Source organism: Monodelphis domestica, chromosome 7, assembly GCF_027887165.1.
Source record: "Monodelphis domestica isolate mMonDom1 chromosome 7, mMonDom1.pri, whole genome shotgun sequence".
NCBI lineage: Eukaryota > Metazoa > Chordata > Mammalia > Didelphimorphia > Didelphidae > Monodelphis > Monodelphis domestica.
The window spans coordinates 229455489-229483344 of record NC_077233.1 but is presented as its reverse complement, the minus strand read 5'-3'; the positions used below and the strand labels follow the sequence as shown (position 1 = coordinate 229483344).

Below are 27856 nucleotides of genomic sequence, written 5' to 3'. Positions count from 1 at the left end.
GTATTCAGCTAAAAGTGTTCTCTCCCTTCTCAATTTTTCTAACAGTGCCCTTTGTTTTTATCACACCCTACCTTATAAGCCACTTTTTGAATAAATAGGTAACACACACACATACACACATACACACACACCCTTATAATTTCTTGATGGTAAGCTCCTAAAGGCATTTTTATACTCCCAATGCCCTACACACAGTAGATACTTCATAAGAGTTTGTTTAAGGTTAGCTCAGTGGCTTAGTTTAATGGATAGCAAGCCAAGCTTGGAGGCAAGAGGATCTGAGTTCAAATTTTACCTCAGATACTTCCTAACTGTTTGACCCTAGACAAATAATTTAATTCCAGCTGCCTAATTCTTACTGTTCTTCTGCCTTGAAACAGATACTATGTATTGGCTCCAAGGCAGAAGAGTGGTATGGGCTAGGAAATGGGGGTCAAGTGACTTGGCCAGAGTCACACAGCTGGGAAGTGTCTGAGACCAGATTTGAACCTAGGACCTCCCATCTCTAGGCCTGGCTCTCAAGCCACCGAGCTACCCAGCTGCCCCCTGGATTTCTTTTTTTTTTTAATGATTTAATGTTTAATTAAATATTGATCAGAGAATTTAGAGAAGCTCTTGTCTTCATGGAAATCTGTATTTGTTAAGCATTAATTTTGTTCACTAATACAAGTGTCACAAAAAGGCAAAAACAAAGTGTGATATAAAGCAGTATGGTAGTGTGAAAATAAAACAAGCATTGAAGTCTTGCAGACTTGGGTTCAAACCTCACCTTATATACTTACTATTTATGTGACCACAAACAAGTCACTCAGCTTTACTGAGCCTCAGTTGTCTTTTATGGAAAATAGGGATATTGAGCAGCTAGGTAGCACAGTGGATAGAGTTCTGGGTCTGGAATCAGAAAGACCCATCTTCCTGAATTCAAATTTGGACTCAGACATTTATTAGCTGAGTGACCGTGGACAAGTCACTTCACTCTGCCTCAGTTTCCTCACCTGTAAAAATGAGTTGGAGAAGAAAATGGCAAACCACTCCAGTATCTTTACCAAGAAAACTCCCAGTGAAGTCATAAAGAATGGAATATGATTGAAAAAACTCAACAACAAAAAATACAAAACCTATCTCAAAAAAAAATTTGTGAGTAAACAACCTTGAATTTTAAGCACTAAAGAAAATGTGAATTCTTATAAGAGACCTGAGGAAACAAAGGGAACATTAATTAAATGGGAGGTATAGAGGAGAAAAGGCAGCCAGTGATGGGGGAAGACTTCATGGAGAAGATGATCTTTCAGTTGAGTTTTAAACGATAGAGATATTATAGTACAGTAGTTAGATAAGGGACCTTGGAGTCAGGAAGACACAGGTTCAGATCCTGCCTCTAACTGGACCCTGCCCAAGTTACTTAACTTCTCAGTTTTCTAAGATTACAAATTGTAGAGAAGGTGCTGAGCTGCATGCCAAAAGTTTCTTCATCCAGACCTACCTTATGTCAATGAAATCACAAATCTAATCCTTATCCCCCTTTAAATGATGATAGTAATAATAATCGTAACTTTAAGCTTTGCAAAGTATTTGGCATTCATGATCTTCTAGATGATCCTTAGGGGAAGGAGTGTCAACCTGTAAGGTAGGTGTTGTTATCATCCCCATTTAACAAAGGAGAAAAGCATCACAGATGTCAGGTCTCCCTGATTACATATTCAGTGATCTTTCTAACATAAGGCAAACTGGCTGAGGAGGCAACTGAGGGGAAGCAGGCTTGGTACTCTCAGGGCCAGCAGCTGATCTGGAGGTGAAGGAATCTGGCCTCTAGGGCCTTAGCCTTATCTCTACCCTTCTGCTGCCTCCTTCCCGAGGAAGCATAGCCTAAATAAAAGGCTTTGGACAAAAGGCTGATATCCCATCCACCTCTACCTCCACATTTCTGATGCTAAGCCAGTGATCATTTGATTTCAAAGGTCTTTTACTGGCCTCTGAGACCCTGACACCTTTCTAAAACTCAAGTTTTATTTTATTTTTTTTTTACATATTCCTCATATGTAAAAGGAGCTGAAGAAGGAAACAGTAAATCACTCCAATATCAACTGAAAATAACAAAGCTAAGCCTAGAAAGATAAATAAAAGCAGAAAGGAAGGTGGTCCCTGCCTTCAGAAAGCTTATCAGTGGCTCAGTGGATTAAGAGTCAGGCCTAGAAATGAGAAGTCCTGGATTCAAATTTGACACTTCCTAGATGTGTACCCCTGGGCACTTAACCCCCATTGCCTAGCCCTTACCTCTCCTGCCTTGGAACCAATACTGGAAGCAGTATTGATTCTAAGATGGAAAGTATAGGTTAAAAAAAGAAGAAACTTTTTTTCTAATGAAAGAAAATAGCATATAAATGAAAAATAAAAAATGGGTTGGAAGAAATAAAGGAACCTGACTCAGACATTGTAGAGAAAGTCTAGATGTATTAGGAGCACGGCCTAGAGAGTAATGAAAGGCATAGATGGCCCAATATCCAAGAGGAGCAAAGATCTGCTGTGCAGAATTGAGCATGAGGGATGGGTAGGATGGAAGGGAAGCTGAAAGAAGTAACTGCTCTGCAGATTTTCTCAGGGGTCAGCCCTAAGAGGAATGTGGAATAGTCAAATCTAAGCCTCCTTTAACCTCACTTGCCAGGGGATTTTCTATATGAGACAAACCCCTTGCCCCCCTTTAAAAAATCCCTTATAAAAATAAAAAAGTAAAAAAATAAATCCTTGCATGAGCGTGAATTCCACTGGCTGGATGAGAAGCTGAGAGGTGGCTCTATGTGGCTCAAGGTACAAGAAACTATGCTAGAAATATTGGGGATCTCCACCCCTACACACCCTCCTATGCCATGCCCAGTAACTCTGGGGTTCTGAAACCCCAGGTTTGGATGAATTTAGACCCGGGATCTGTGGTTCTATATGGATATATGGTGATCTGCAGAACAGAACGATGGTTCCGTTAACTAAGTTTCTTTCTTAAAAATTGCTGTTTGGTTTAAGGGAGGAGGGAGTCATTTGCTGTTGTTATTGTGGAATTTGTTCAACAGGTACCAGGAAGCAGTGACCTAAATGGGACTTTAGAAGATGAAACCCAACCCCACAAGCCCTTCCTCACATCCTTGCGGAGCTGCCACCTTAGGGGAAAAGAGTTGCCCTGTCTGCCAGGCCTGCAAAGCAGAGGAAGGACCAGGGGCTACCCATCCCAACATGGCTCAACCCAAAGCTGGTGGCTTGACAGCACCCCAGGGTCAGGCACTTCGGAGTCAAGCACCCCAGAGCCAGGCACCCCAGGGCCAGGCACCTCAGGGCCAAGTACCCCAGAGTCAGGTACCCCAAGTCCAGGTACCTCAGAGCCAACCACCCCAGAGCCAGGCACCCCAAGGCCAGGTACCTCAGAGCCAACCACCCCAGAGCCAGGCACCCCAAGGCCAGGTACCTCAGAGCCAACCACCCCAGAGCCAGGCACCCCAAGGCCAGGTACCTCAGAGCCAACCACCCCAGAGCCAGGCACCCCAAGGCCAGGTACCTCAGAGCCAACCACCCCAGAGTCAGGCACCCCAAGGCCAGGTACCTCAGAGCCAACTACCCCAGAGTCAGGCACCCCAAGGCCAGGTACCTCAGGGCCAACCACCGCAGAACCAGGCACCTCAGGGTAAGGCACCCCAGGGCAAAGCACCGCAGAGCCAGGTACCTCAGAGCCAGGCTCCCAACAATAAACCCAAGGAGCAAGCAGAGCCCCCACGTCCCACCAGCCAGAAGGCCTTAGTGACAGGAGGGGGTGGCTACTTTGGGTTCAATCTGGGTTCCAGCCTTGTCCAGAGGGGGGTCTCAGTGGTTTTGCTCGACATCCAGCGTCCTAAATGGGAGCTACCCAAAGGAGTGGCATTCATCCAGGTATGGTTGAGATTACCCTTGTAGAAAAGATAAGCCCACATAGACAGACAACTACACTTCTGTTTGGGGCAAAAATAACTTTTGTTATTGTTTTGTGGGCTGGGGAAAGAGATTGGTCGAATGGAGAATCTTTGTCTCTGGAATCCAATTATGAAAACTTTGCTCAGCCCAAGCATGCCAAGTTGGGGGACTTTGAAGGAGTGAAGTGTGAAGGGAAGGGAAGCTGGATAATAATTGAGCCATTCATAAATCTTTTCCATCCCTGAGAGCAAGGTTCCTGATGACTCAGTTATAGTATTGAAAAACCATTCTTGCCCGGCTCCTAATAACTGAGTAAGACAATGTTCCTTGAAGAAGTAAGCTTTTTGTCTATCTCAGGGTAAAAACTTGGACTGAGGAAAGACGGGGGTCCTCTCACTGTCTCTGTGTTTCAGCCCCCCCCCCTTCTACTCCCTCTCTGTTTTCCAGGGTGACATCCGGGATGGGGAGGTCCTGTATCAAGCCTGTGAAGGGGTTGACTGTGTTTTCCATGTGGCTTCCTATGGAATGTCAGGTGCTGAAAAGGTGTGGTCAAACCCCACTCTTCCTCCCTACCCCTAGGACCTGGTTCATGGTGGTCAGAGAGACAAAGGGTACAGACACCATAACTGACAAGAGGTGATGAAGGACTTTCTTCTCCCTTTGTAGTTGTTGGTTTGGGGGAAGTGAGAACAGAAATTTAAGGGAAAAAATTCACTCCTGTGAAGTATCTGTCTTTCTGAGGAGGGAATAATTCTTTTAACAAAAAACTGACTAATCCCTGCCCCCCACTCCGAATCCCCAGCTGAATAAGTGCCTACTGCATTTGAGACACTCTTGTAAACATCAAGGAATATAAAAGCAAGAATGACACAAGAACCTCACAGACCTTCAGTCTAATTTATCTCCAGCTTTCCATATGTGCTCTCTCCCTCTCCCTCTCCCTATCTCTCCTTCTCTCTCCCTCACTCCTTCTCTCCCTCTCCCTCTCTCTCTCACTCTCTCTCTCTCTCTCTCTCTCTCTCTCTCTCTCTCTCTCTCTCTCTCTTTCTCTCTCCTCTCATTCTTTCTCTCATTTCTCACTTTTCTCATTCCTCTATTTTATTCTCTTATTTCTCTCCCCCCTTTCTCTCTCCATCTCCCTTGCTTTCTCTCTCTCATTCCTCTCTTGTTTTCCCTCCTTGTTCCTCTATTTGTCTCTGTCTCTCTATCTCTAATGTACACATATGTGGGTCACAAGAAGATGGAAGCAAAACCAGGATGGAGACACAAGAGAGAAGGGTAGAAATATGTATTTGGATGGTCAGAGATACCCAGAGCTTCTAGGTAGGGGTAAGAAGCCAAGATTTCAATCCTTGGCTAAGGGTATCTCATAGTGACTCATATGCATCACAGGTCATGGGGTTTATTTTCTTTTTCAAGGGGACCAATTTCCAATTCTCGGAGACTATTTTGAGACAATGCTATCTGCACTCACCCAGCCAGTGAGTCCCTCCCTCCCTGCCCTTGTATCTCACCCCCTTCAGTGCCCTAAACTGGGGTGAATGAGAGGCCCTAAGACTGAGTCGAAGAAGAAGCCACCTGGTTGGGAATCAATCAGACCCTAAAGAAAAAGTCCCATGTCTCCAATTCTTACTTTTCCTTGTCCAATCCCCAACTGATGGATCAGGGGTCTTTTTGTCAGTGTTTTCCCAATTTTACACACACACACACACACACACACACACACACCTAACCTTGCTAGAGTAGAATCTGTTGCCTCAGCAGACAGCATGTACGGGGGAGACTCAGCAACTTTCCTACCATCTTCTTCTTGTAGCTGCAAAAAGAACAGATTGAATCTGTAAACATTGGCGGAACCAAAGTAGTGATTGACGGTAGGAACTCAGCTGCCTACTCCCTAGTGCTGTGGCCTGAATCTGCAAGATTCTGCTGTGCTGTGACCTAGACTTTCCTCTCCTCTCTTCTCTTTTGGAGGAACTGTGTGCTGACCACAAATCCCAAATGGGCATCCAGAGGAATCCTTCTGCAGCCAAAGTTTCCCTAGACTTGGGAGGAGCCTGACCCACCTTCCAGAGAGTGGGCGGTCAGGGCTCCCCTATTCATCTATCTGTGTGTGGCCTAAACTGAAACATTTCCCTCTTTCTCACACTACAAACCAGGCCTGCTGAGGATTGGCCAGTTTGAGGCATGGCTATAGCCTTAAATGCAGAGGTGGTGGAGAGAGGGGAAGTATGGTGGGGAGAAGAGAAGAGATGGTTATGGGACTCCAGGGATATTCACTCATCCTCAGATTAAAACCATTTTCAAATGTTTCTAGCACAAAAGGTAGAGGCTGAATGCCAGGAATGGGAGGAATTGAAGCTACTGAAAATGTTATTATTATTATTAACCAGATCAAAGAGTTCATTAGCACGGCTCCTCCTCAATATTCTGGCCTGTGAGCCTCTGCGATTAATTTCTTGATATCTGGAGTGTTTTCCAGTAGTTAGAGCCCTGGACTTGGAATCAGCAAGACCTGTGTTCAAATCCTGCCCTAAAACCTGTGACTCTAGGCAAGTCATTTAAACTTTTTTTAGCTTTTTTTCCATATCTGCAAAATGGGCATCATAACAGCAGAGTTGTGAGGAACAAATGCAATGTTATTTGCAAGCCATTTTCCAAACTTAAAGCATTGTATAAATGCTCCATATTATTGTTACTCCTGAAAACCCTGTCTCTAAGGCTATCCTGCAAAGCATTCTCCAACCTACCCTGTGTAGATTACTACACAGTTAGTAACTAAAAGTTAGTTACTCTAACTTTTACTGCTACAAACACAGATTCAACCATAAAATGATTTGGAGTCATCAAATACCCAAAGAACAATGGTTCACAAGGGCAAGGTGTGCCCTCAGTTATGCATCACCTCCTGAGCACAGCGAGCCTCTCCCAGAGGATCCCAGTTTTGGGGGGTTTTTTAAACCCTTACCTTCCATCTTAGAATCAATACTGTGAATTGGTTCCTATACAGAAGAGTGGTAAGGGCTAGGTGATGGGGGTTAAGTGACTTGCCCAGGGTCACACAGCTGGGAAGTGTCTGAGGCCACATTTGAACCCAGGACCTCCCGTCTCTGGGCCTGACTCTCAATCCACTTGAGCCACCCAGCTGCCCCCCAGAGGATCCCAGTTTTATCAGTGCTCCAAGTCAACCTTTTGTGTCTGAAGAGACCCAAAACTCTGGCTGTGTCCAAAAGAGCAAGGAAGAGGTGATATCTTCTTAGGGGATGTTGCTTCCCTCAGATACCTTCCCAGCCATCCCCTTACTCACACCAGGCCTTCTGTGTGTGTGTGTTTGTTTCTACATGTGTATATGTGTGTTTTTGCATATGTATATGTCTGTGTATATACACTTGTGTTTTGTATGTATGTGTTCGTGTCAATAGTCTGCATCAAACGACAAATTCCCAGACTCGTCTACACCAGCACTGTCAATGTTGCGTTTGGGGGAAAGCCTATCGAGCAAGGTGATGAAGACTCCGTGCCATATTTTCCACTTGAGAAGGTACCAGGTTCCTTGTGATATGAGGACTAGGTGGGGGAAGGGGTAATCCCACTATCCTATTTGAAATCATGCAAATTTCTTTCCTTTGTCTACACCCTTACCCCTGTACCACTGTTTACAACTGGTAGGGCCACCTAAGTGGTGCAAAGTAGTGTGCCACCAGGTCTAGAGTCAGGAAAACCTGAGTTTAAATCTGGCCTTAAAACACTAGGTGTGTGATCCTGGGCAAGTCACTTAATCCTGTTTGCCTCAGTTTCCTCATCTGTAAAATGAGCTGGAGAAGGAAATGGTAAACCACTCCAGTGTCTCTGCCAAGAAAACCCCAAATGAGGTCACAAAGAGTCATACACGACTGAAACAACAACAATTATGAGACGGTCTCCAAAGTATAGAAAGTGTCATCTTAAAGTGATTTTCCTAAAAGGCAAATATGACTGTCACTCCCTCTACTCCCAACTCACTAAATTCCAGAGACTTCCTTTTATCTCTGAAATAAAAATATAGACTGATTGGCCTTTAAAGCTTTTCATAGCCTAGCACGGTCCTACTTTTCAAACCCTCTTATATATCACTCTCTCTTTTTTGTAATCAGCTGTCAACCGTTCTGGCTGCTACATGAAGACAACACCACATTCCATCTTCATGTCTTGGTACTGCCTGTTTTCTCTGCCTGGAATACTCTTCCCCACTCAGATCTGCCCCCTCATTTCCTCCCGAACTTGGCTCAAGTAGCATCTTTTTCCTTTCCCTGATCCCCTCCCTTGCCTCTCCAGACCCCTTTCCACCATCACAACCCCCAGCCACTGCTAGCATCATCTCCTCCCAGGTTATCTTGTATCTGCTTTGTATATGTTTGGTGCCTAGATACAAGTGTCTACACAACTACATCTACAGGATAGGTTTGTATCTATGTACATTGTTTCCTCTTTAGTCCCCGCTCCAATCACTTTATATTCTCTATTTATCTCCAGATATGAACCACACTTAAGAGATTTAGCTTTGAATCTATAATGGAATATTCTTTCTCCTCTCCTCCTTTTCTCCCTTCATTTCTTCCCTCCCTCACCCCCACATACAATATCAGTTACCAAATCCTGTTAATTCTAGCTGCCCCAAGGGACTATCTTTTGTCTCTTTTCTATCCCTAGCACTTAGCACAGTGCCTGGCACACAGTAAGTGCTTAATAAATGTTTATTGATTGATTTTTCTTTGTATCCCTGGTGCCGAGGACAGTGTCTGGAATATAGTAGGTGCTTTATAAATATTCACTTAATTAAATGATGAAGACAGTACTCTGGTATAGGATCTATCTCTGTATGGGAATGTAGGGACTAGATCTCTGAGGCACAGAGCCTTTTTACAGCAACAGAGAAATTTATTCTTAAAACTCCGAAGCTGCATTCAGGGAAACTCAAAAGGAAGCAGAACCAGGTTACTCCTGCTACCCCAGACGCTGACCTATAACTCTGGAATCTCACATTACATATGATTGTGACCCTTTATTGGCAAGGGGGCCAATGGAAGTTTAATTTTTCCCAGCTACAAGGAGGATCATGGACAGTGGAAAGCCAGGAATTTTGGGAATGTGAATCAGACTCTTACTAGGCTAGCTGCCAGCCAATGGCAAGGGGAAAATATCCTTGTACTAAGTACTCTAACTTGTATATATTCGTGAGCAGTTGAAAGCTTATCTGGCTTACTGGCCCACTTCAGGAGCTCCTAGCTGGGTGAATTTATTGCTATAATGGGACCTGTCGACCCGTCAGATTCATCCCCTCTCTACTTCATCCTCTTCCTCTTCTGGCAAACTGATTTTGCTCACCCTCAGGAGTTCCTGCTGTCTTTAAATCTTGTTTATTTGTTGTCTATCCTTTTATACTGAGTTTTGTCTCCACTTAAGAGATTTAACCATGAACCTATAATGGAACATTCTCTTTCTCCTCTCCTCATCTCTTCTCTCTCTCACTCCCATACGCAATACCAGTTGCCAGATCCTATTAATTCTTTTTTTTTTTTTAAATAAAACTCTTACCTTCCATCTTAGAATCAATACTGTGTATTGGCTCCAAGGCAGAAGAGTGGTTAAGGGCTAGGCAATGGGGGTCAAGTGACCTGCCCAGGGTCACATAGCTGGGAAGTGTCTGAGGCCAGATTTGAACCCAGGACCTCCCATCTCTAGGCCTCTCAATCCACTGAACCACCCAGCTGCCACCCAGCTTCCCCCTACTCTTCCTATTAATTCTATCTCAACACCTCTCAAAAAATACTTCCCTTTCTCTTCATGCAAATGGTCACTATTCTGATTCAGGCCCTCTTCAGCCTGTTGCCTAAATTAGTCTCCTAAATTTCTTCTGGCTTCTAGTGTCTTCCTTTCTAATCCTTCATCCACAAAAGTACAGAAGTAGCCTTCTGTTGTGCTTTTTTATTTTTTTTCCATGGTTACATAATTCTTCTTGTTTCTCTCCTCTCTTTCCTCCCCGCTCCCAGAGCTGACAAGCAATTCTGAGTTATACATATATTATCACTCATAATCTATTTACTTATTATTCATTTTCGTAATAGAGTAATCTTTTAAAACCAAAACCCCAAATCATAAATCCACATAAATAAGTGATAAATCATATGTTTTCTTCTGGATTTCTACTCCCACATTTCTTTTTCTAGATGTGGATGGCATTCTTTCTCATTAGTCCCTCAGATTTGTCATGGATCATTGCATTGCTTTTAGTAGCAAAATCTATTATATCTGATCATCCCACAATGTTTCAGTTACTGTATACAATGTTCTCCTGGTTCTGCTTATTTCACTCTGCATCAGTTCATGTAAGTCTTTCCAGTTCTCTCTGAAATCCTCAAGTTCATCGTTCCTTATAACACAATCATATTCCATCACCATCATATACCACAATTTGTACAGTCAATCCCCAATTGAGAGACACCCCCTCATTTTCCAATTTTTTTGTCACTACAAAAAGTGCAGCTATAAATCAAAAGTAGCTTTCTTCTTTTTTTCAAAAGTAGCTTTCTTAAAGCACAGAAGTGACCATGTCACACCACTATTCAAAGAATTCAAAGAATTTTCTGTGGCTGGAATATGGTAAGTGCTTAATAAATATTCACTTAATTAATTGATTAATTAGTCTCCTGATTGAAAAATTGTCTGTAGCAAAAAATGCAAATTAGTCAACCTGGCATTTAAGGCCCTTCCTAATCCAGCTCCAGTTCACCTTTCCACAGTCTCATCTTTGTCCCAGATAAAATGACAACTCACATTCCTTCTCCTGCTACCATGTACAAAGTAGCCCCTTTCTAAAATGCACTCCCTCTTCATTTCTGCTTCTCAGAATCCTTTTCTTCCCTTAAGGCTCAGCTCATGTAGTACCTAAATTGTGAAGTCTTTCCTGATCCCCTTAGAAGTTAGTCCTTTCCAGCACCCCAAATTATATTATATTTACTGATGTATGTGTTGCATCCTTTTGGAAGGGAAAAAACAGCTTTGTTTTTTACTTTCTACCCATAATTACTTGCTTATAGTGGGCACTTACTATATTTTCTTAACGGAATTGAGCATCAATGTTATATTTGGAGATAGGAAATCCAAGTTCCTTCTTATTGACTATTTAGTTTAACCTCTTATCCTCAATTTCTTCATCAACTAAATAAGGATATTATCATTTGTCCTAGCTACCTCACAAGATCACTATAAATAAATCTCATTGTGATCTGTAAAATGCTATTTAAAAGTAAACTATTAGGAAAGCAGAAAGGGGAAGTTCATCGGTTCTCCTAACTTAGCCCAGAATAGCACCTAAAGCAGCTTGATAGAATTGAGAAGGCAAGAACCAAAATAATTTTATAAACTGTAAATTATTATATACATGTGATTCATTGAGGATCCAAAGGATCATTTCATCCATGCCCCTGGTTCTACACAAGACAGCTCCCCAGCTTAGCCTAGACAGGTTGGGAAGGTGGGCAGAAGTCCTCAAATAGTTTATTCAAAAGGGATGCCCCCAAATGGCATGTTTGAAAATAAGAACATAGTGTAGGAAAGGGAGTAGATTATTCAGTTGCATCCCAGGGAGGTTTCATCTCTTCATCAGAGATTCCTCAAAAGAGCATTCCTAGTAAGTAAACAATAGATGTAGTGACTGGTAAAAAAAATGATGGAAACAGCAGCCCTGGTTGATGACCTTCCCTGTGGCTCTTTTCTTCCTGCTTCAGCATATTGACTACTACTCACGGACCAAAGCCATTGCAGACCAGCTGATCCTCACATCCAATGGAACCCCACTACCTGGTATGATGGTGACAAGGCAGTATCTATGTGGAGTCAGAGAAAGGAAGGCACCAGAAAACTGGGCGTGGGGGATGGGGGGAGAGGTGAACTTTGCTGCCTCAAAAATGTTCTTGGTTTGTTTTAAACTGATCACAGAATTTAAACACTGGAAGTGAACCCCAGGTTCATCTAGTCCAAACCATGTACCTCCCCCACAAAAAAAGAAAAGAATCCCTATGCTAACACGAAGAAAAGGACTTGTCCATGTTTTGCTTGAAGAGTCTTGCCAACTCATAAGGAGGTCCATTCCATACCTTTAATTGTTAAAAAGTTCTTCATTTTTTCAAACCTAAATTTGGCTCTTTGTAGTTTCTACCCACTGACTTTCATTCTGCTTTCTGGGTCCAAGCAAAATAAATCTAACGTCCCATCCACCTGACAGCTACTATGTCCCCTCTGAGTCATCTCTCAGCTTAATATTCCCAGTACTTCTCAAATGATCCTCAGACAGATTGTTTTCAAGGACCATCCTTTTTGCCCTTTGGACACTCTCCAGTCTATCAATGCCCCCCTTCCTAAATTGTATTGTCCAGAAATAGATTGTTTTGAGGCTGATTTTTGGCTCTAAATGATATATCCTGACTTTAACCCCACCATTCACCAAAAGAAAATCAGTCAGAATATTTGCTGGGACACTGAATATTGTCGTGTTGTGTATAATGTAGTAGGCAATTGTTTCTATTTTCCCCTCTTCCAAACCACAATTCTTATGAAAGAGAAATAAAAAATTTCAAGGGTGACACCAGACTCAGGGAATTCCAACTTTACTTCCCAATGAAACAAAGAAGGAATGTTGACTCCTTTTCCAGATGCCAGGGTATTTTTCCACACTGTGTCCCAAATCTCGTTTTTAAAATCTAACTTTGCATATGTAGGGTTGCTTTCCTGCCCAAGCAAATGTGGCTTTTGGCTCATACCTCCCTCTTCAGTCCAGTAGTTTCTGCAGCAGACACCTGATCCTCCTGCTTAGAATTATTTATCAGAGCATCCCCTGAGTTTTCCATGTTAAGGGGAGTCATGTATACGCTACCAGGCTGTCTGCTTACCTGGGCAGCATGCTCCTTGACAATGAATATAAACTGCAACCTAATCCCCGTGCCCAGGTGACCGAGAGTTTAAAATTAGACATGGGCCATTTACAGAAAGGACTCTCTTTACCTAATCGCTAACCAGGGATGCAGCTCCTAGGGGTCACCCAGGATAGTTTCTACCTCTGACCTTTCCCAGAAGGCACAGCATCTATCAAAGCTTGGCCTTTCCCGGCCGAATTGACACTTGGGACTCTAGGAAATCTTCCTTGATTGCTTGTGAACACTTATCATCCTAGGACAAGAATTTTCCCAGGCTTGGTCATTAATCCACTGTGAGACCTTAAATAAGTGACTTCCTCTGCCTGGTCTTTATTTTTCTCATCTGTAAAAGTGGCAGGGAGTAGTGGGGACTATGGTTGGACTACATGATCTCCAGGGTCCCTTCCAGCTCCAAAATTCAATTTGTTGATAATTCACATGAGTAGATTCAGCTCCAGTGTGGTGGGAGAATATTAGAAGTAGATCCACAGTGATTTTCATTAAGCTCTAAAATATTTTCCTTTCTATCAATATGCTATAAGTAAAACAGTATTTAAGAAGAATCCAATCCTTTTTGAGTGAAGATGGGAGTGCTAACTCATCACCAGATGTAAAGATGTACACTTAAGAGTCATGTCTTTTGTTGTAAAGATAAATTTGCACTCCCTTGTGACAAATAGCATACATGTGTAAGACAGATGGTTTGGGGTACAGGAGTACTACCTATGCCTATAATGAAGGTACCCAGAAGCAAAGCCCATAACCTTGAACCTCCTTTGTAAACATTTGCTTTATCACCTTACCCTACTGGCCATGACTATTCAAGGAACAATGGGAATCCAAATGGCCACCTCCTTCCCCATCCCCAACATTCTCAAATGGAGGAGCGAGGCAGAGTCATTCATACTCCTTGGTGCATTATACTATGTAGACCAAAACATGCCACCCTTTTACAACTCATTTCCATCCAGGACTAAACACAGATAGTCTGGATATGACGGACTTGGTCAGTACGCAAATCTTTAAATGGGATGTTTTGATCAGCCCTTTCCCAATGTGATCTTGAATAGCCATTCCTCAATCTGGAGGCCATCTGAACACCCTCCTCTCTGTATCCTAGGAGGAGGGACCTTTCGAACATGTGTTCTTCGCCCCCCAGGCATCTATGGACCAGAAGAGCAAAGGCACCTTCCTAGAGTGGCGGTAAGTACTCTTGTCCTAGCAGCTACAATGGAGTCAGAAGGCAAACTCTACATCAAGAATTTTGTTCAAATCAATAAAATTCAACTATCAGTAAGCACACATAAACAACTTGTCAATCATTCCCCAGTGGATAGACATCTCTTTAATTTCCAATTCTTTGCTGCCACAAAAAGAGCAGTTATAAATATTTTTGTACAAACAGGTCCTTTCCCCTTAATTTAATTTTTTGAAAAGCCAAAACCAGTCCATACCCCTAAGGAACTCACAATATAATGGAGGAAACAACCTACAAACATATACGAACAAGATAGACAAGGGATAAACTGGAGGTGATCCCAGAGGAAAGACATTAACATTAAGATGAATTGAGAGAGACTTCTTGAAGAAGGTGTGATTTTAGCTGAATCGTGAAGTCAAAAGTCAGAGGGGATGAGAGGAGTTCCAGGTATGAGAGAAAGAAAAATGTCTTATTGGAGAACAAGACAGCAACCTGTAACTGGAGAAGGAGAGGGAATAATTCCATCAGCAAGACCTGAGAGTTCTCTACCTCTCCTATTCCTAGCTGCCCAAACATTTCAGAAGTCAAATCTGTGCTTTCCCCTCTCACTCCCAGAGCAGTATCAGGAAGAGACTATTCACCTTCAAATTTGGGGATCCCAGAACACGGATGAACTGGGTCCATGTACAGAACTTGGTCCAGGCACACCTTCTGGCTGCAGAGGCACTCACCGCAAATAAAAATTACATTGCAGTAAGTTCTTGATCCCTTCCTCTGCTATGTCTCTGGGTGGCTACATACCTGAGAAAGGAGAAACCCCTATCAGCTATGGAAAGGAGGATGCTGTCAGGTAAAGATTCATGAAGGAAATGGCACTCCCATCTCCCCTTTGCCTCATCCTTCAAGATGCAGTTCAGACACCACCTTCCTGTTTCATTCCCAACTATTAGTCTCTTCTCTCCCATAGTACCTTATATACTTTGTGTGTAAATATACTTGTGTGCTTGTGTGTGCATTTATTAAGTTTAGACTTACATTATAAGTATTTTAATATGTCCTATACCTGTACAATAGGGGATAATAACAGTACTTCACAAGATTGTTGTGAGGATGAAACAGGGTGACATTTGTAAAGCCCTTTAGCACAGTGTCAGGCACATATTATTAGATGTTTGATAAATGCTTAGTCCCCTTCCTTCCCCTTTGCATCAGAATTTAAGCTCCTTCAGTAGAAAGCTCATTCAAACAACAGTTAATAAACGTGTTGGGTTGGAGTGGAAGGTTTGTCTGGGGGCCAGCAGGATATTATAGCTACTTAAGTATTTAATAGAAATACACATTTTCTCAGTAACTTCAGAATATTATTCAAGTGATTCATTAGAAAAATATTGAAATCCATATCGATAAAACTGCATAATGGCATCATAAATATTTTATTACAAAAAAGCATAAGTTCTTTATAAGTTAAAATAATTTTATTTCTTCTACTTGTATTCCCAGTTCCTCGTATATTGCCTACCACATAATAGATGCTTAATAAATATCTTGATCCATTCATTGACTTCAGTTGTGCCTGAAAGGAAAAGAGAGAGGGATTAGGAGGTCATCAGTGATTTTTAGGGCAGCTAGATGGCACAGTAGATAAGAGTGCCAGGCATAGAGTCAGGAAAACCTAAGATGGAATCCAGCTTTGGACACTTAGTAGCTATGTGACCCTAGCCAAGTCATTTAACTATTTGCCCCAGTTTCCTCATCTGTAAAATAAGCTGGAGAAGGAAATGGCAAACTACTCCAGTATCTTTGCTAAGAAAACCCAAAATGGGGTCACAGAGTCAGAAATGACTGAACAACAAGAACAATGAATTTAGAGCACCTTCGCTCGATACAATGACAAAATGTTAGAACTGGAGGGAACCTTGGAAATGAACTTATCTAATCTCTCCCCACCCCTGAATGAATGAATAAGAAAGCATTTATTAAGTACTTACTGTGAGCCAAAGCTAAGTACACACAAATACAAGGCAAAGACAGTCCCTGTCCTCAAGGACCTTAGGTTCTAATGGGAAGAGCTAACACATAGAAGACATGGTAGCTAGTGCAAGGATGTTTGGGTCCAGGAAAATCACAGGAATTTTGAGCAGAGCCATAAGACACCGGACTGACATTTCCTGAAATGATGGAAATGTTGATATAACTACCTGTTTTCAGAGCAAGAGTGGAAGGGCATGAGGAGTGTGGCAGAAAGATGGCCAAGGTGAAACATGGCCAAGTGGAAGTGGAGAGGTCTGGGGTCTGCTAGATATAGTGAGTTCTTACCCATCAGTATGCCAGTTTTACAGACAAAGAAACTAAGATGCCCCAAAGATTAGAAAGCTGATTAATGGCGAACCAGGTCTAGAATGCAGCTCTCCCAATTTTCTATGCAGTACTCTTTCCACTACAACAACTAAATCAATAGAATCGGGCCAGAGAGAAGATAGGGATGAGCCCTTATTTAGTCATAAGTTATATAAACTTGGTTGCTGAGTTTTATTGAATACAAAAGCTTTGACCCTGAGTCTTTCATACATCCTCCACACAAAGCAGAGAGAGAAATTAAAAGAGGAATCACATACTAAAAAAACTGTTCCACATCACCCAGAAAGGCAGAACAATTCTCAATTCAATCAACCAACCAATTGATGAGCAAACATTTAGTAAGCATCTATTCTGTTCCAGGCACTAGATTAAGCACTGAAGATACAAATGCAAATAATGAAAAAAGAAAAGGAGACAGGTACATAGAAAGAAAAAGGCATAGATGATATAGATGTGGCTGTAGGTATAGATGTAGAGAGCCATATACATATATGTAAGTGTGGATGTAGACATAGACAGATATGGATTTGGATATGGAAATGGATGTGGATATAGATATATGTATATGTATGGAGATAGCACAGTAGATAGAGTTCAAATTCAGCCTAGGACACTAGCTGTATAAACCTGGGCAAATCACTTAATTGTTTTCCTAAGTTTTCTCATTTGTAAAATAAGCTGGAAAAAAATGGCAAACCACTCCAGTATCTTCGGTAAGAAAACCCCACAAGGGAATTGCACATCGACTTCACGAGGGGTTTGGGAGGAGGGGAGGGAAAGAACATGATTCTTGTAACCATGGAAAAATATTCTAAATTAACTGATTAAATAAATAAAATGTTCCAAAGAAAGAAAACCCTGAGTGGTCACAAAGGGTCAGACCCAACTAAAACAACTCAACAGCAAGAAGTCACATTCCTCCCCTAAAGCTGGAGTATACTCTCCCACAAATATACACAACATAGGTGAAAAAGATGGGCACAACTAAAATAGAACAGAAATGTGGTACATTAGGAAGGAATACATGATCTAAGCATCTCAGGACTCTGGTTCCACAGGCTTTCATGTCCTTCCTCTCCATAAGTTTGCCTCACATAGTTCTGCCCTAGACACAAAATCTCTGCTGGACAGGTGGCTTGCTAGGGTTCCAGGGTCCACTTCTCTCTAAAATGCATCATTCAGTTGTCAGTCCTTGTTCTACAGCCAGCTCCCTTTTCTGCTGTCAGAGGTCAAACTCCTAGAAACTACTTTCTCCCTCCAGTGACCAATCTCTGTATCTGTGTATGTCTGCAGTGAAATTCTCGGGGGGTACGGGTAGAGGTAGGAGGGAAAGAAATCGCCATCCCAAGAGTAATTTCCTTTTCAGAGTCTGATTCCTTTTCTATTTCTCTCTCTTGGAAAGTAATGGCTACAGAGCTGACAACTCAGCCTTTTACTGGCCTTAAGAGGCATGGCCATTTTCTCCCATGGTAGAAGAGTTACAGGGGGAACCAGGAAAGCAACTTGATAACTTGATAACACATTTATATTAACTCATTATCTCCGTTACTTATTCTTTGCTTCCTATGATTACTTTAACTATGGGGGAAGAGGAAAAAATCCTTAGATATAATCAATTAATTGATAAGCATTAAGCACCTACTAAGTACCAGACTCTGTTCTAAGTACTGAGGATACAAAAAGAGGCAAAAGATAGTCCTTGTCCAAAAGGAGCTCAAATTTTACAGGGAGAGACAACACACAGTCAAATATACACAAAGAAACCTCTATTCAGGACAAACCAAGAAGGTCCTAGAATTAAAAGGGTTAGGAAAGGGTTCATGTAGACAGCATTCTATGGAATAAGAATAAAGAGAATAAATACAAGGTGTACAAGGAAGGGAGGAAGGGCATTTGCTTGCTGTTAGCACAGAGGTGAGGAATCAGGAAATGTAGATGATGTAAAAATTAAATTTAGTCTCTAGTAATAGAAATATTATATTTTATAAGGTTTATTAAGGATTATTAGAAATCAAGGATACAAAATAATAAACCACATGACTAGGGCTGATTAGCCCATTCAAAACCCCTGTGCTTAGCTTACTCACTACATCATTGCAATGGAAGAGGGCGAAATAAGTGTTGCTGCCTATTTACGGAGTTAAATACTCCTTGTGATCTTACCCACATGGAGACTCAAGTGAGATTATAGGAAATTCTGGGAAGTACCAAGGACTTCTGGGGATTGAAGTCTAGGGTTCAAATCTCCATTTTACAATGATACTTAAGCTTCAAATTCAAGGAGGAAGAAGTGAGGAAGGGAGTACATTCCCTAATGGCTGGTGTAAAAGCAAAGGGATGGCAGATGGAACTCCATGTTTGAGAGAAAGAACACCAGTTGGGTGAGATTCAATAGTGTAAGAGGTAGGTCATAAGCATTAAGACTGAAAGATAGATTGAGATCAAGTTAGGAAGGGTTTTTAAATCTAATCAGAGGACTTTATATTCGATCCTAGATGGGCAACTAGGTGGGTCAGTGGATAGAGCACTGGGCCTGGAATCAGGAAGACCTGAGTTCAAATCTGGACTGAGCACTTATTAGCTATGTGACCCTGGGCAACCATTTAAGAAATAAATGGCAAACCATTCCAGTATCTTTTGCCAATAAAACCCCATTGGTGTGCTGTGGTACCCAGGGTCACAAAGAGTCAAACTTGCCTGAACAGCAACAAAAATAAGAGGGAAGAGGGAACTCCTGGAGTTGAGTAAAGGAGTGGTGTGTAACATATGCCCTTAAAGACAATCATTTTGTGAGGGATGAGCTGGGGTGGGGAAGGACTTGAGGCAAGGAGACCACTGGGGAATGCCATTGCTATCATCTAAAAGAGAAGTGGTGACAGCCTGAACTAAGGTAATAGCTTTCCTACAAAATTCAAAAGAGCATTTCTTTCATCACCCTGACTTGAAATAGTATTATTCATTTCCAGTATATTCAGTGAGCTGCTAAAGATAAAACACCTGACTCAGAACAAGTCTAGTTGGGTGTTTGAATTAGCTCACGTGAATTGAAAATGGAGCTGATGTCATAGTGTGTTTCTTACTGGTCTCTCTTCTACTTCTCCCTCAGAGTGGCCAAGCATACTACATCAATGATGGTGAGAGTGTCAACCTCTTTGAGTGGATGTCCCCTCTGGTAGGTACCATAATATGCCCATAGACACCCTAGGGCTGTATTGGAGAACCTATGGTACACATGCCTCTCCACCACTCTGGAGAACATTTCTCTCATCACCTGCCCCTCTTCCCAGCAGCCCAATGGGAGGAAGCCTAGCAGCTTCCTCCCTCCCCTGTCTGGGGTAAGGGGGCGGCTCACTTGTGGTGTGAGGGTGCAGTTTGGGTACTTAATCTCTAAAAGGTTTGTTATCACTGCCCTAGGGTGTGGGAATTAAATATTCCAACCCCCATCCCTTGGGCTTATATTGACATTGGGGCTAAATTACTAGGTGATCCCCAGTAGTCCTAAAACAACAACAACAAAAACAACAACATCAACAGAAAAGTGTTTAACTACAACCCACAGGAATCTGTTTTTCAACCTGCATCTATCTAGCATCTCCCCAAGAAGAAACTGACCCAGAAGTAGAATGTGATCTTTTTATGTAAAATTAAGAACCTAAAGAAGACTTCCTTGATTTATTCAAACATATATCTCTTCTCTTCCCAACCCTGAACTCCAATTTATCTGTTTTTTTCTACATGTTCCAGTGCCACTATAAGCCAAAAACAGAAGCCATGTGGAAAACAGATGTTCACACCCAACTTTAGAAATTATATTTTTCTCCCAATTATGTTACCATGCCTCCACAAAAGTCCCCCAAAGTAGTAAAGCATTTCATAATCACAAAATTATCACAAAAATAAAGACTTCATATCATGAGCAGCACCATGATCCATGGGACACAATGCTGACCAATGAAAAGGACATTGGGTCTAGAGTTAGGACCTGGGTTCGTATCCCACATCTGATACTACCTCAACTATACAATGATAAGATTGGATTAGCAAGTTTTAAGCCCTCTTCTGGTTCTACATCTATGATTCTAAGATTTATTAACTTCTCACAGTCATTATGATCCAAACCAGTTCTAGAAGATTCTGATTATTTTACGGAAATAAATTTCTATTTGCCCTTCCTAGACCAAAATATGTGCTCAGTACCTTAGTATTAAGACTTCCCGGATGGCCACAGGGCTTTAAACTAGGGGAAACTCAGGGAGTCCAGGATCTGGAACATGTCCTATATTTTTTTAATTAAATCTACTTATTTTTTTCCAATTTACCTGCCTTTTCCCAATCCCACCTTTCCCTCTCCATTGAAAAAGAAAGAAAAACAAAACTCTTGAAACAAATAAATAAGGTGGTAAAGTGAAACAAAGCAAAGTCCTCACACTGGACATATCCTAAAAAAATGTGTGTCTCAATCTTCTCTATCAGGAAGGGGTAGCATGTTGCATCATGAGTCCTCTGGAATCATGGTTGGTTATTCAAAATTCTTAAATCTTTCAAAGTCATTTGTCTTTACAATATTGATGTTATTGTATAAATTATTCTCCTGTTTCCACTCATTTCACTCTGCATCAATTCATGTAAGTATTCTCAGTTTTCTCTGAGTCTATCCCATAATATGCCATCACATTCATATACCTTAATTTGTATTGTATTTGTATTCTTGTATTCCATTTCCAAAATGACAGACACACACACACAGACAGAGTTTCTAATTCTGTCACCAAAAAAGAGCTGCTATAAATATTATTGTATCTTTATGTCCTTTTCCTCTGTCTATGATCTCTGAGGTATGACCCTAATAGTGGAATCACTAGGTCAAAGGGTATGCATAGCTTAGTAACTTTGGAAGCAAAATTCCAAATTACTTTCCATTATGGTTACATCATTATAGCAGTTCTTTTTGTAGTCGCAAAGAATTGGAAATTGAGTGGATGTCCATCAATTGGGAATGGCTGAAAGAATTGTGGTACATATTGGTGATGGAATATTATTGTGCTATAAGAAATGATAAGCAGGATGATTTCAGAAAAAGCTGGAAAGATCAGCAGGAATGGATGCAGAGTGAAATAAGCAGAACTGAAAGAATATTGTACATAGTAACAGCAATATTGTAAAGTGGTAAACTGAAAATTTGGCTACACTCAACAAGGACAATCCTGAAAGATTTACAATGAGGAATGTATCCACCTCCAGAGAAAGAGTTGTTGGAGTCCTCTTTCATTCAGTGTATTTGGGGGGGTGGGAGTGGAGTATTGGTTATGTATAAGTTTGCTCTTACAACAGTTACCAATATGGAAGTGTGTTTTGCATGATAATAAAAATAATTTTTTTAAAAAAGAAACAGAATGGTTGGAAGTGCAGGAAATGTCCTTTAAGTAGCATGGAGAAGGGAGAAAGAAGGAGGAGGATCTGGGCTTTGACTGTCACCACCCCTAAAGCTACTTCTGCTCCTAAGCTCTGCAAGGCCCTGAGCTCACTTTGCCTCTTTCCCATTTCCCTACAGTTTGATAAGATGGGATACAGCCGGCCATGGATCCAGATTCCTACTTCCTTGGCTTACCTGTCAGGTAAATGACAGAGTCTGGGTGGGAAGGAAGAAGAAAAGGGGAGGGGGAAAGATGGGTTAGCATGATGAGAATGAAGGGAACCGATCTACAAGATTGGATAACCTTATAATGATTTTTTATTTTTAATTCTCATATCTAAGACTGTGGGTGCTTCCCATATAGGTCTTTATCATTCTCTTAGATTTGCATCTACAGTTCTTTTGTAAAAATAATTTTTATTGATCTCTTTTGCATTTATATCACTTTCATTTCCAAATTATCCAGCAAGCCAAATCTAAGCTGTCTGTAACAATGAATAAAAAAGAAAGAAAAAGATTTAGCAAAACTAACCATCACATCAAATTGAACAATCTATGTAGTATTCTGTTCAATATATGCACTTCTGCAAAGAAAGGAGAGAGGTACATTTTCTCATTTCTTCTTCTGGACCAAGCTTCCAATTAGAGGTCTACTTTATTTTTTTTTATGGTGGGGGTTAATTGTTATTTTATTTTTTTTAAATATGGGACACTCCACGACTTTGTGTGTTGTCCTTGATCAGAAGCCATGCTAATCTTTGCCATTTCATTCTAATTTTGTCTATGTGCTATCAATATAAACAGCCAACCACAGTGTGAAGAGAGATTTCTACATGACTGTGGAAGAAACTGGCAACTTGAAGCTTCCTTATATCTCTGCCCTCCTCTCCACCAGCACATGCCTCTCATCCTTCTTTCCCCACCCCCCAGGACTGTTACAGGTCCAAAAGTCAGGCAACTTTATTCAGCAGAAACAAGAGATTATAGAGAGATCAGGATTAGATGGGGTTATGGTCATCCTTTTAGATGAATTTAGATGGGTATATGTCTCACTTAGCTGTACTATCAAATAGCTAAATAACAAAATAAAAATATTTCTACTAATAAGTTTATTGTGTAAATATGGCATTTCTATTTATAACATAAATATGACATATTTATTCATACAATATAAATAATATATTTATAATATAACTTTCTAATATAAATATGATATACTTATAAATTTCTGATATAAATATGATATATTTATAATATAAAGATGACAGCTTTATATGTATAATATAAATTTCTAGTATAAAGATATGTATATTTATCATATTTATTATATTATATATTATCATATTTATATTTGTAATAAACATTTATAATATAAATTTTTAAAAATCTCATTTCCTATTTTAAATGTACTAGGAGGTGGGTGGCTCAGTTAATTGAGAGCCAGGCCTAGAGACAGGAGATCCTATGTTCAAATCTAGCCTCAGACACTTCCTAGCTGTGTGACCCTATGCAAGTCACTTAACCCCCATTGCCTAGCCCTTACCACTCTTCTGTCTTGGAACCAATACACAATATTAATTCTAAGATGGAAGGTAAGGATTTAATAAATAAATAAATGCACAATGAGAACTCTCTTTTAAAGGGACCCTCTGGAATATTCTTTCATAAAAGGAAGGAGTGTTTTCTAAAGCAAGGAATGACTTCAGTTGATCTGTTTCATAAATATCGGCCTTTCTTAAAGCATAGCATGCCCAGTTGTGATGTTTAATCACCTCCTGTCCCTTATGTCTCCTGCACAGCTTCAGGAATGGAATATCTCCACCTGGCCCTGAAACCCATCTGTGATTTCCCACCTCTGCTGACCCGAAGTGAGGTAACAAAGCTGAACTTGTCTTGAAGCTCCTGGTTCCTGATCTCCCTTTCTTCCCTTCCCTACCCTCTGCTCTCCTCTCCTGTACTCCTCAGACCTTCGTCCCCAAGCCCTCTTCCTGGGGGGGCTCCTGGGTGCATTGTCTGAGACAGTGTCAGCTCAGGGTCATAATTACACCAAGGAGAGTGGGGTTGGCATCTCTTCTAATTGTTCCTTGTGTAGGTTGGTTAGTCTTATTCTTTAAATTTCATTTCGTCTTCATTGATGTCTTTGGTTTTTACTCCTTGTTCATTTCGGAGTATATTCCTTCCTACTCCCCTATTTAATGAGCCATGCATCGAAACAAAGACTAAAGAAGGAAAGAGCAAAGAGAGCAGTTCAACAAAATTCACCAGTAACTCAGCCATGTCTGACAGTGTAGGAAACAGTTCACAAACTAGCTGATCCTTTAGCAAGGGCCTCCCACTCTGTCCTACCTTATCTCCAGCCAAACCTGTCTACTCTTAGCTCGAGTCGTTCTTCCCTCCAATACAAATCCTACCCACCCATTACACTACACACATTATACTTGATTTTGGCCAAATGACAAAGATGTAATCTTCAGCTCCTCAATGAAGCCTTCCTAAACCACACTAGCCCATAGTGACTGCTCTGTCTTTTGAGCTCCAATAACACTTATTGGGTCGGCAGCAGCCCTCACTTTAGTGCTTGTTATACTCTAGCACTGATTTCCTAATTATTTCCTATGTATCAGCCTCACCTCAGCTTGAGCATTAGTGCCTTGATTTCAAAGACTGAGGTCTTAATGCTTCAGACAACAAACAAGTGCCTACTATGTGTCAGGCAATGATCTAGGTTTTTGAGTTACAAAGACAAAGAATGAAACCTACTAGCAAAGATTTTATATTTGAAAGCTGGAGGGAAGAGAAGACAACAAATACATATATACATAAATATATGCTGTAGACTAGAAGAGTAAATACAAAGAAATACAGAGTAGCTAACTACAGAGTGCTTCTGGAGAGGGGGAATTCACAGTTGGGAGAGGGGGAAAACCAGGAAAAGCTTGAAACAGAAAATGGTTCTTAAGCAGCATCTTTAAGGAAGAGAGAAATTCTATGAAATAGAGGAGTAGATTCCTTGTCCACATGTAAAAGATGGCCAGTGAAAAAGAAGAGACAGAGAGATGGGAAATGGAGTGCCATCTCATGTGTTAGGAATAGAGAGAAGGAGAGTTTGGATGGATTGCAGAGTGGAAGAATAATGTCCAAAAAGCTTGGAAATATAGATCTGGACAGGGCGGTAAAAATCTTTTAAAAGCTAACAGGAAGAGTTTATATTTCATCCTAGAGGTGCTAGAGTCCCCTGGAGTTAACTGAGTAGGAGGTAGACAGGGTCAGATCTCTACTTAAGGAAAATCACATTGGCAGCAATGTGTCATATGATCATGAATTTGGAGCCTGAAGGGACCTTAGACATCTACCTTGTTCAATATGTGTTCCTTGTGTCTCCCACAATGTTTAGCATGATGTTGGACAAACAGTAGGTGACCTACAATATGCAGATCCTTGTCCCAGTCACACTCTTAGATGGGCTGGGAGGAAGGCTAGAGAACAGTGAGGGATTTTTTAAATGATCATTATTCAGCATCCCAGTGCTGAAACTGATGTCAGAGTAATCAGAATTCTGGAATTGGGAGAAACATGATTTGACATCTAGTCTAACTCATAAGGAAAGAAAGGAAAAAGAATGTCTGTGACAGGGAGCCCATTATCTACCAAGGCAGCCAATTCCATCTGAGTTCAAATTTTGGCTCTTCCACTTAATACTTGAATGATCTTGAGCAAATAACCTCTGTGGGCCTCGGTTTCTTCATTTGAAAAATGAAGAAGTTGCATTCTTCAAGGTCTAAATCAATCATCCTGGGATTCTTTACTCCTTCAGGGAAGGTGTGGGATTCTGTGCTGGAGCATGGGTGTCCTCTGCTGACAGGACTAGGAATATCGATTACTTCCATCCAAAAGAAGACTCTTAGGAGGGATAGCACATATGAATGTAGTGTATTTGCAAGCCTTTCATACCTTTGCATCTAGAAGCCAGACGCGTCCTAGAGGGTCAATGAATAACCTAGTTTCTGGAACATGTTCTGGAGGTCAGGGCCCTAGCAAACTGGAGGAGGGGGGGGTGTTAAGAAGGCTAATTTAGATGATACAAGGGAAAATGGTGTAGAGGTCTCCTTGGCCATCACTGGGATACCAAGAGAATGAATGAATCCAGAGGCATGATTCAGAGAATCCAGTTTCAGTTCCATGAAGGTAGGAGCCATTTCTTATGTTCCTTTGTTTCCCTATATCACCAAGTATAGCAGACTAAGAATGTCTATTGGTTGACTGACAAGTAAAAGACAGGTAAAATCATGATCAGTTTCCAGCTGAGAAATAGGAAAATGAGGAGTCAGAAGTGGGCCTGATGCTGTTCTTCCCTGAATCCAGAGTCTGGTATCAGTACCAGACCAGCTCCAAACAAAGAGAAGAGTCCTTAAGAAAAATCAGTTCTATATAATTGTAGCAATCTGGGTAAGGAGTACTTTTAATCAGAGGGGGAAATTTTATTTATTTATTTATTTAATTTTGAATTTTTTTCCATGGTTACATGATTCATGTTCTTTCCCTCCCCTCCTGTAGCCAATGAGCAATTCCACTGGGTTTTACATGTGTCATTGATCAAGACCTATTTCCTTATTATTATTATTTGCACTAGGGTGATCTAGAGGGGAAATTTTATGGCAATATTCCAGGGAAGGCTCTGGCACATTCATCAACCTCTCAGAGCTCCTCACTCCCTTTAGACATTTGTGTCTGGCTGCCTGCCTATCTGAGAGGAAGTTTGGATTTATGTCATGGGAAGGTAATCTTTCAAAAGCCCCTTTTATGTTGGTTGTACAGAGTAGGCAAAGCAAAGCTTATAGAGCAATCTAAACCCCCCAGATTGTCCTAGTCCCTGATCCCTCTGCCAGGGATTTTCAATATCACCTAACAAAATCAAGCATATTTTCAAGTATATTTTAATGTACCCAGCACTGTGTGAAGATATAAAGAATGCAAAATCTCTGAACACAATATAGATGGAGGGACAAGGTTATGCTGCATATAACAGCTGGAGAATAGTATGTGCTAGGATCTGAGGCATTCCATTAGTGCTAAGGAACTTGAGAGAAGGGAGAAATCAGCACACCCAGGGCAGTGTGGGTAATCAAGGAAGACTTCATGGACCCTAAAAGATGGGCTTTGGTAGGATAGCCAGAGGTGAACAAAGAGAGTACACTATCACTTGCTGGCTGTCCAAAGTCGCAATTCTGACCAACAGTTTCTTCATCTGTAAAACTGGGAAAAATAATTTGATAAATGATTTTTAGAAGAATGCTTTATAAACTATTTTGTTGTTGAGTCACTTCCGTGGAGTCCAATTCTTCATGATCCCATTTGGGGTTTTCTTGGCAGAGATACTGAAGTAGTTTGCCATTTCCTTCTCTGGCTCATTTGACAGATGAGGAACTGAGGGAAACAGGGGGAAGTGATTTGCCACAGTCACACAGCTAGTAAGTGTCTGAGGTCAAATTCAAACTCAGGAAGACGAAATCTTCCTTGTTCCATGACTGGTGCTCTATCTATTGTGCCACCTAACTATTAAAATTGAGCAGCTATCTGGAACATGAGATTTAGAGCTGGAAGAGACCTTAAAGATCACTCAGCTCAACCTTTCCATTTTTACAGATAAGAAAAATGAACCCCAGAGACATAAATAATTTTCCCAAGGTGAAACAAAAAGTAAGGATTTAATGGTATGTCAGGCAACAAGCACTTATTTAGGGTTCACTATGTGCCAAACACTATGGTAAGCACTGGAAATATAAAGGCAAAAACTGAGTCCCTGACTTCAAGGAGCTCATACTCTAATGGGAGAGATGACATGTAAACAACTATGTTCATACAAGATATAAACAGTGTCCATGGAAGGTAGCCTCAAAAAGAAGCCACTGGTGAAGGTGAGACTGAGCTGTGCCTTGAAAGAAGTCAGGAGGCAGAAGTAGGGAGGGAGCGTGTTCCAGGGAGAAGGTCCAAGTTGGGAGACAA

The 27856-nt window shown here is 41.1% G+C and overlaps 1 protein-coding gene, 1 long non-coding RNA gene and 1 other non-coding gene across 3 annotated transcripts in view; 1 reads left to right on the top strand and 2 right to left on the bottom strand.

The window, feature by feature from the left end:
- The first annotated feature begins 3015 nt into the window (after positions 1–3015).
- Positions 3016–27856, top strand: part of SDR42E2 (short chain dehydrogenase/reductase family 42E, member 2) — a 26869-nt gene continuing 2028 nt past the window's right edge. The window contains exons 1-10 of the mRNA XM_056806537.1: positions 3016–3909; positions 4378–4473; positions 5747–5804; positions 7353–7471; positions 11697–11772; positions 14002–14084; positions 14698–14835; positions 19547–19612; positions 21992–22055; positions 23653–23726. Coding sequence (XP_056662515.1) covers positions 3100–3909; positions 4378–4473; positions 5747–5804; positions 7353–7471; positions 11697–11772; positions 14002–14084; positions 14698–14835; positions 19547–19612; positions 21992–22055; positions 23653–23726 — 1584 coding nt within the window. The 5' untranslated portion in view covers positions 3016–3099. The remainder of the gene's footprint in view (positions 3910–4377; positions 4474–5746; positions 5805–7352; positions 7472–11696; positions 11773–14001; positions 14085–14697; positions 14836–19546; positions 19613–21991; positions 22056–23652; positions 23727–27856) is intronic.
- The window catches only part of LOC130455627 (uncharacterized), a 26221-nt gene continuing 13176 nt past the window's right edge, over positions 14812–27856 (bottom strand). Inside the window, exon 3 of the long non-coding RNA XR_008913707.1 lies at positions 14812–15655. This is a non-coding gene — a long non-coding RNA (uncharacterized LOC130455627). The remainder of the gene's footprint in view (positions 15656–27856) is intronic.
- On the bottom strand, positions 22552–22658 carry LOC130455673 (U6 spliceosomal RNA). The gene has a single exon (XR_008913778.1). It is a non-coding gene; the product is annotated as a U6 spliceosomal RNA (small nuclear RNA).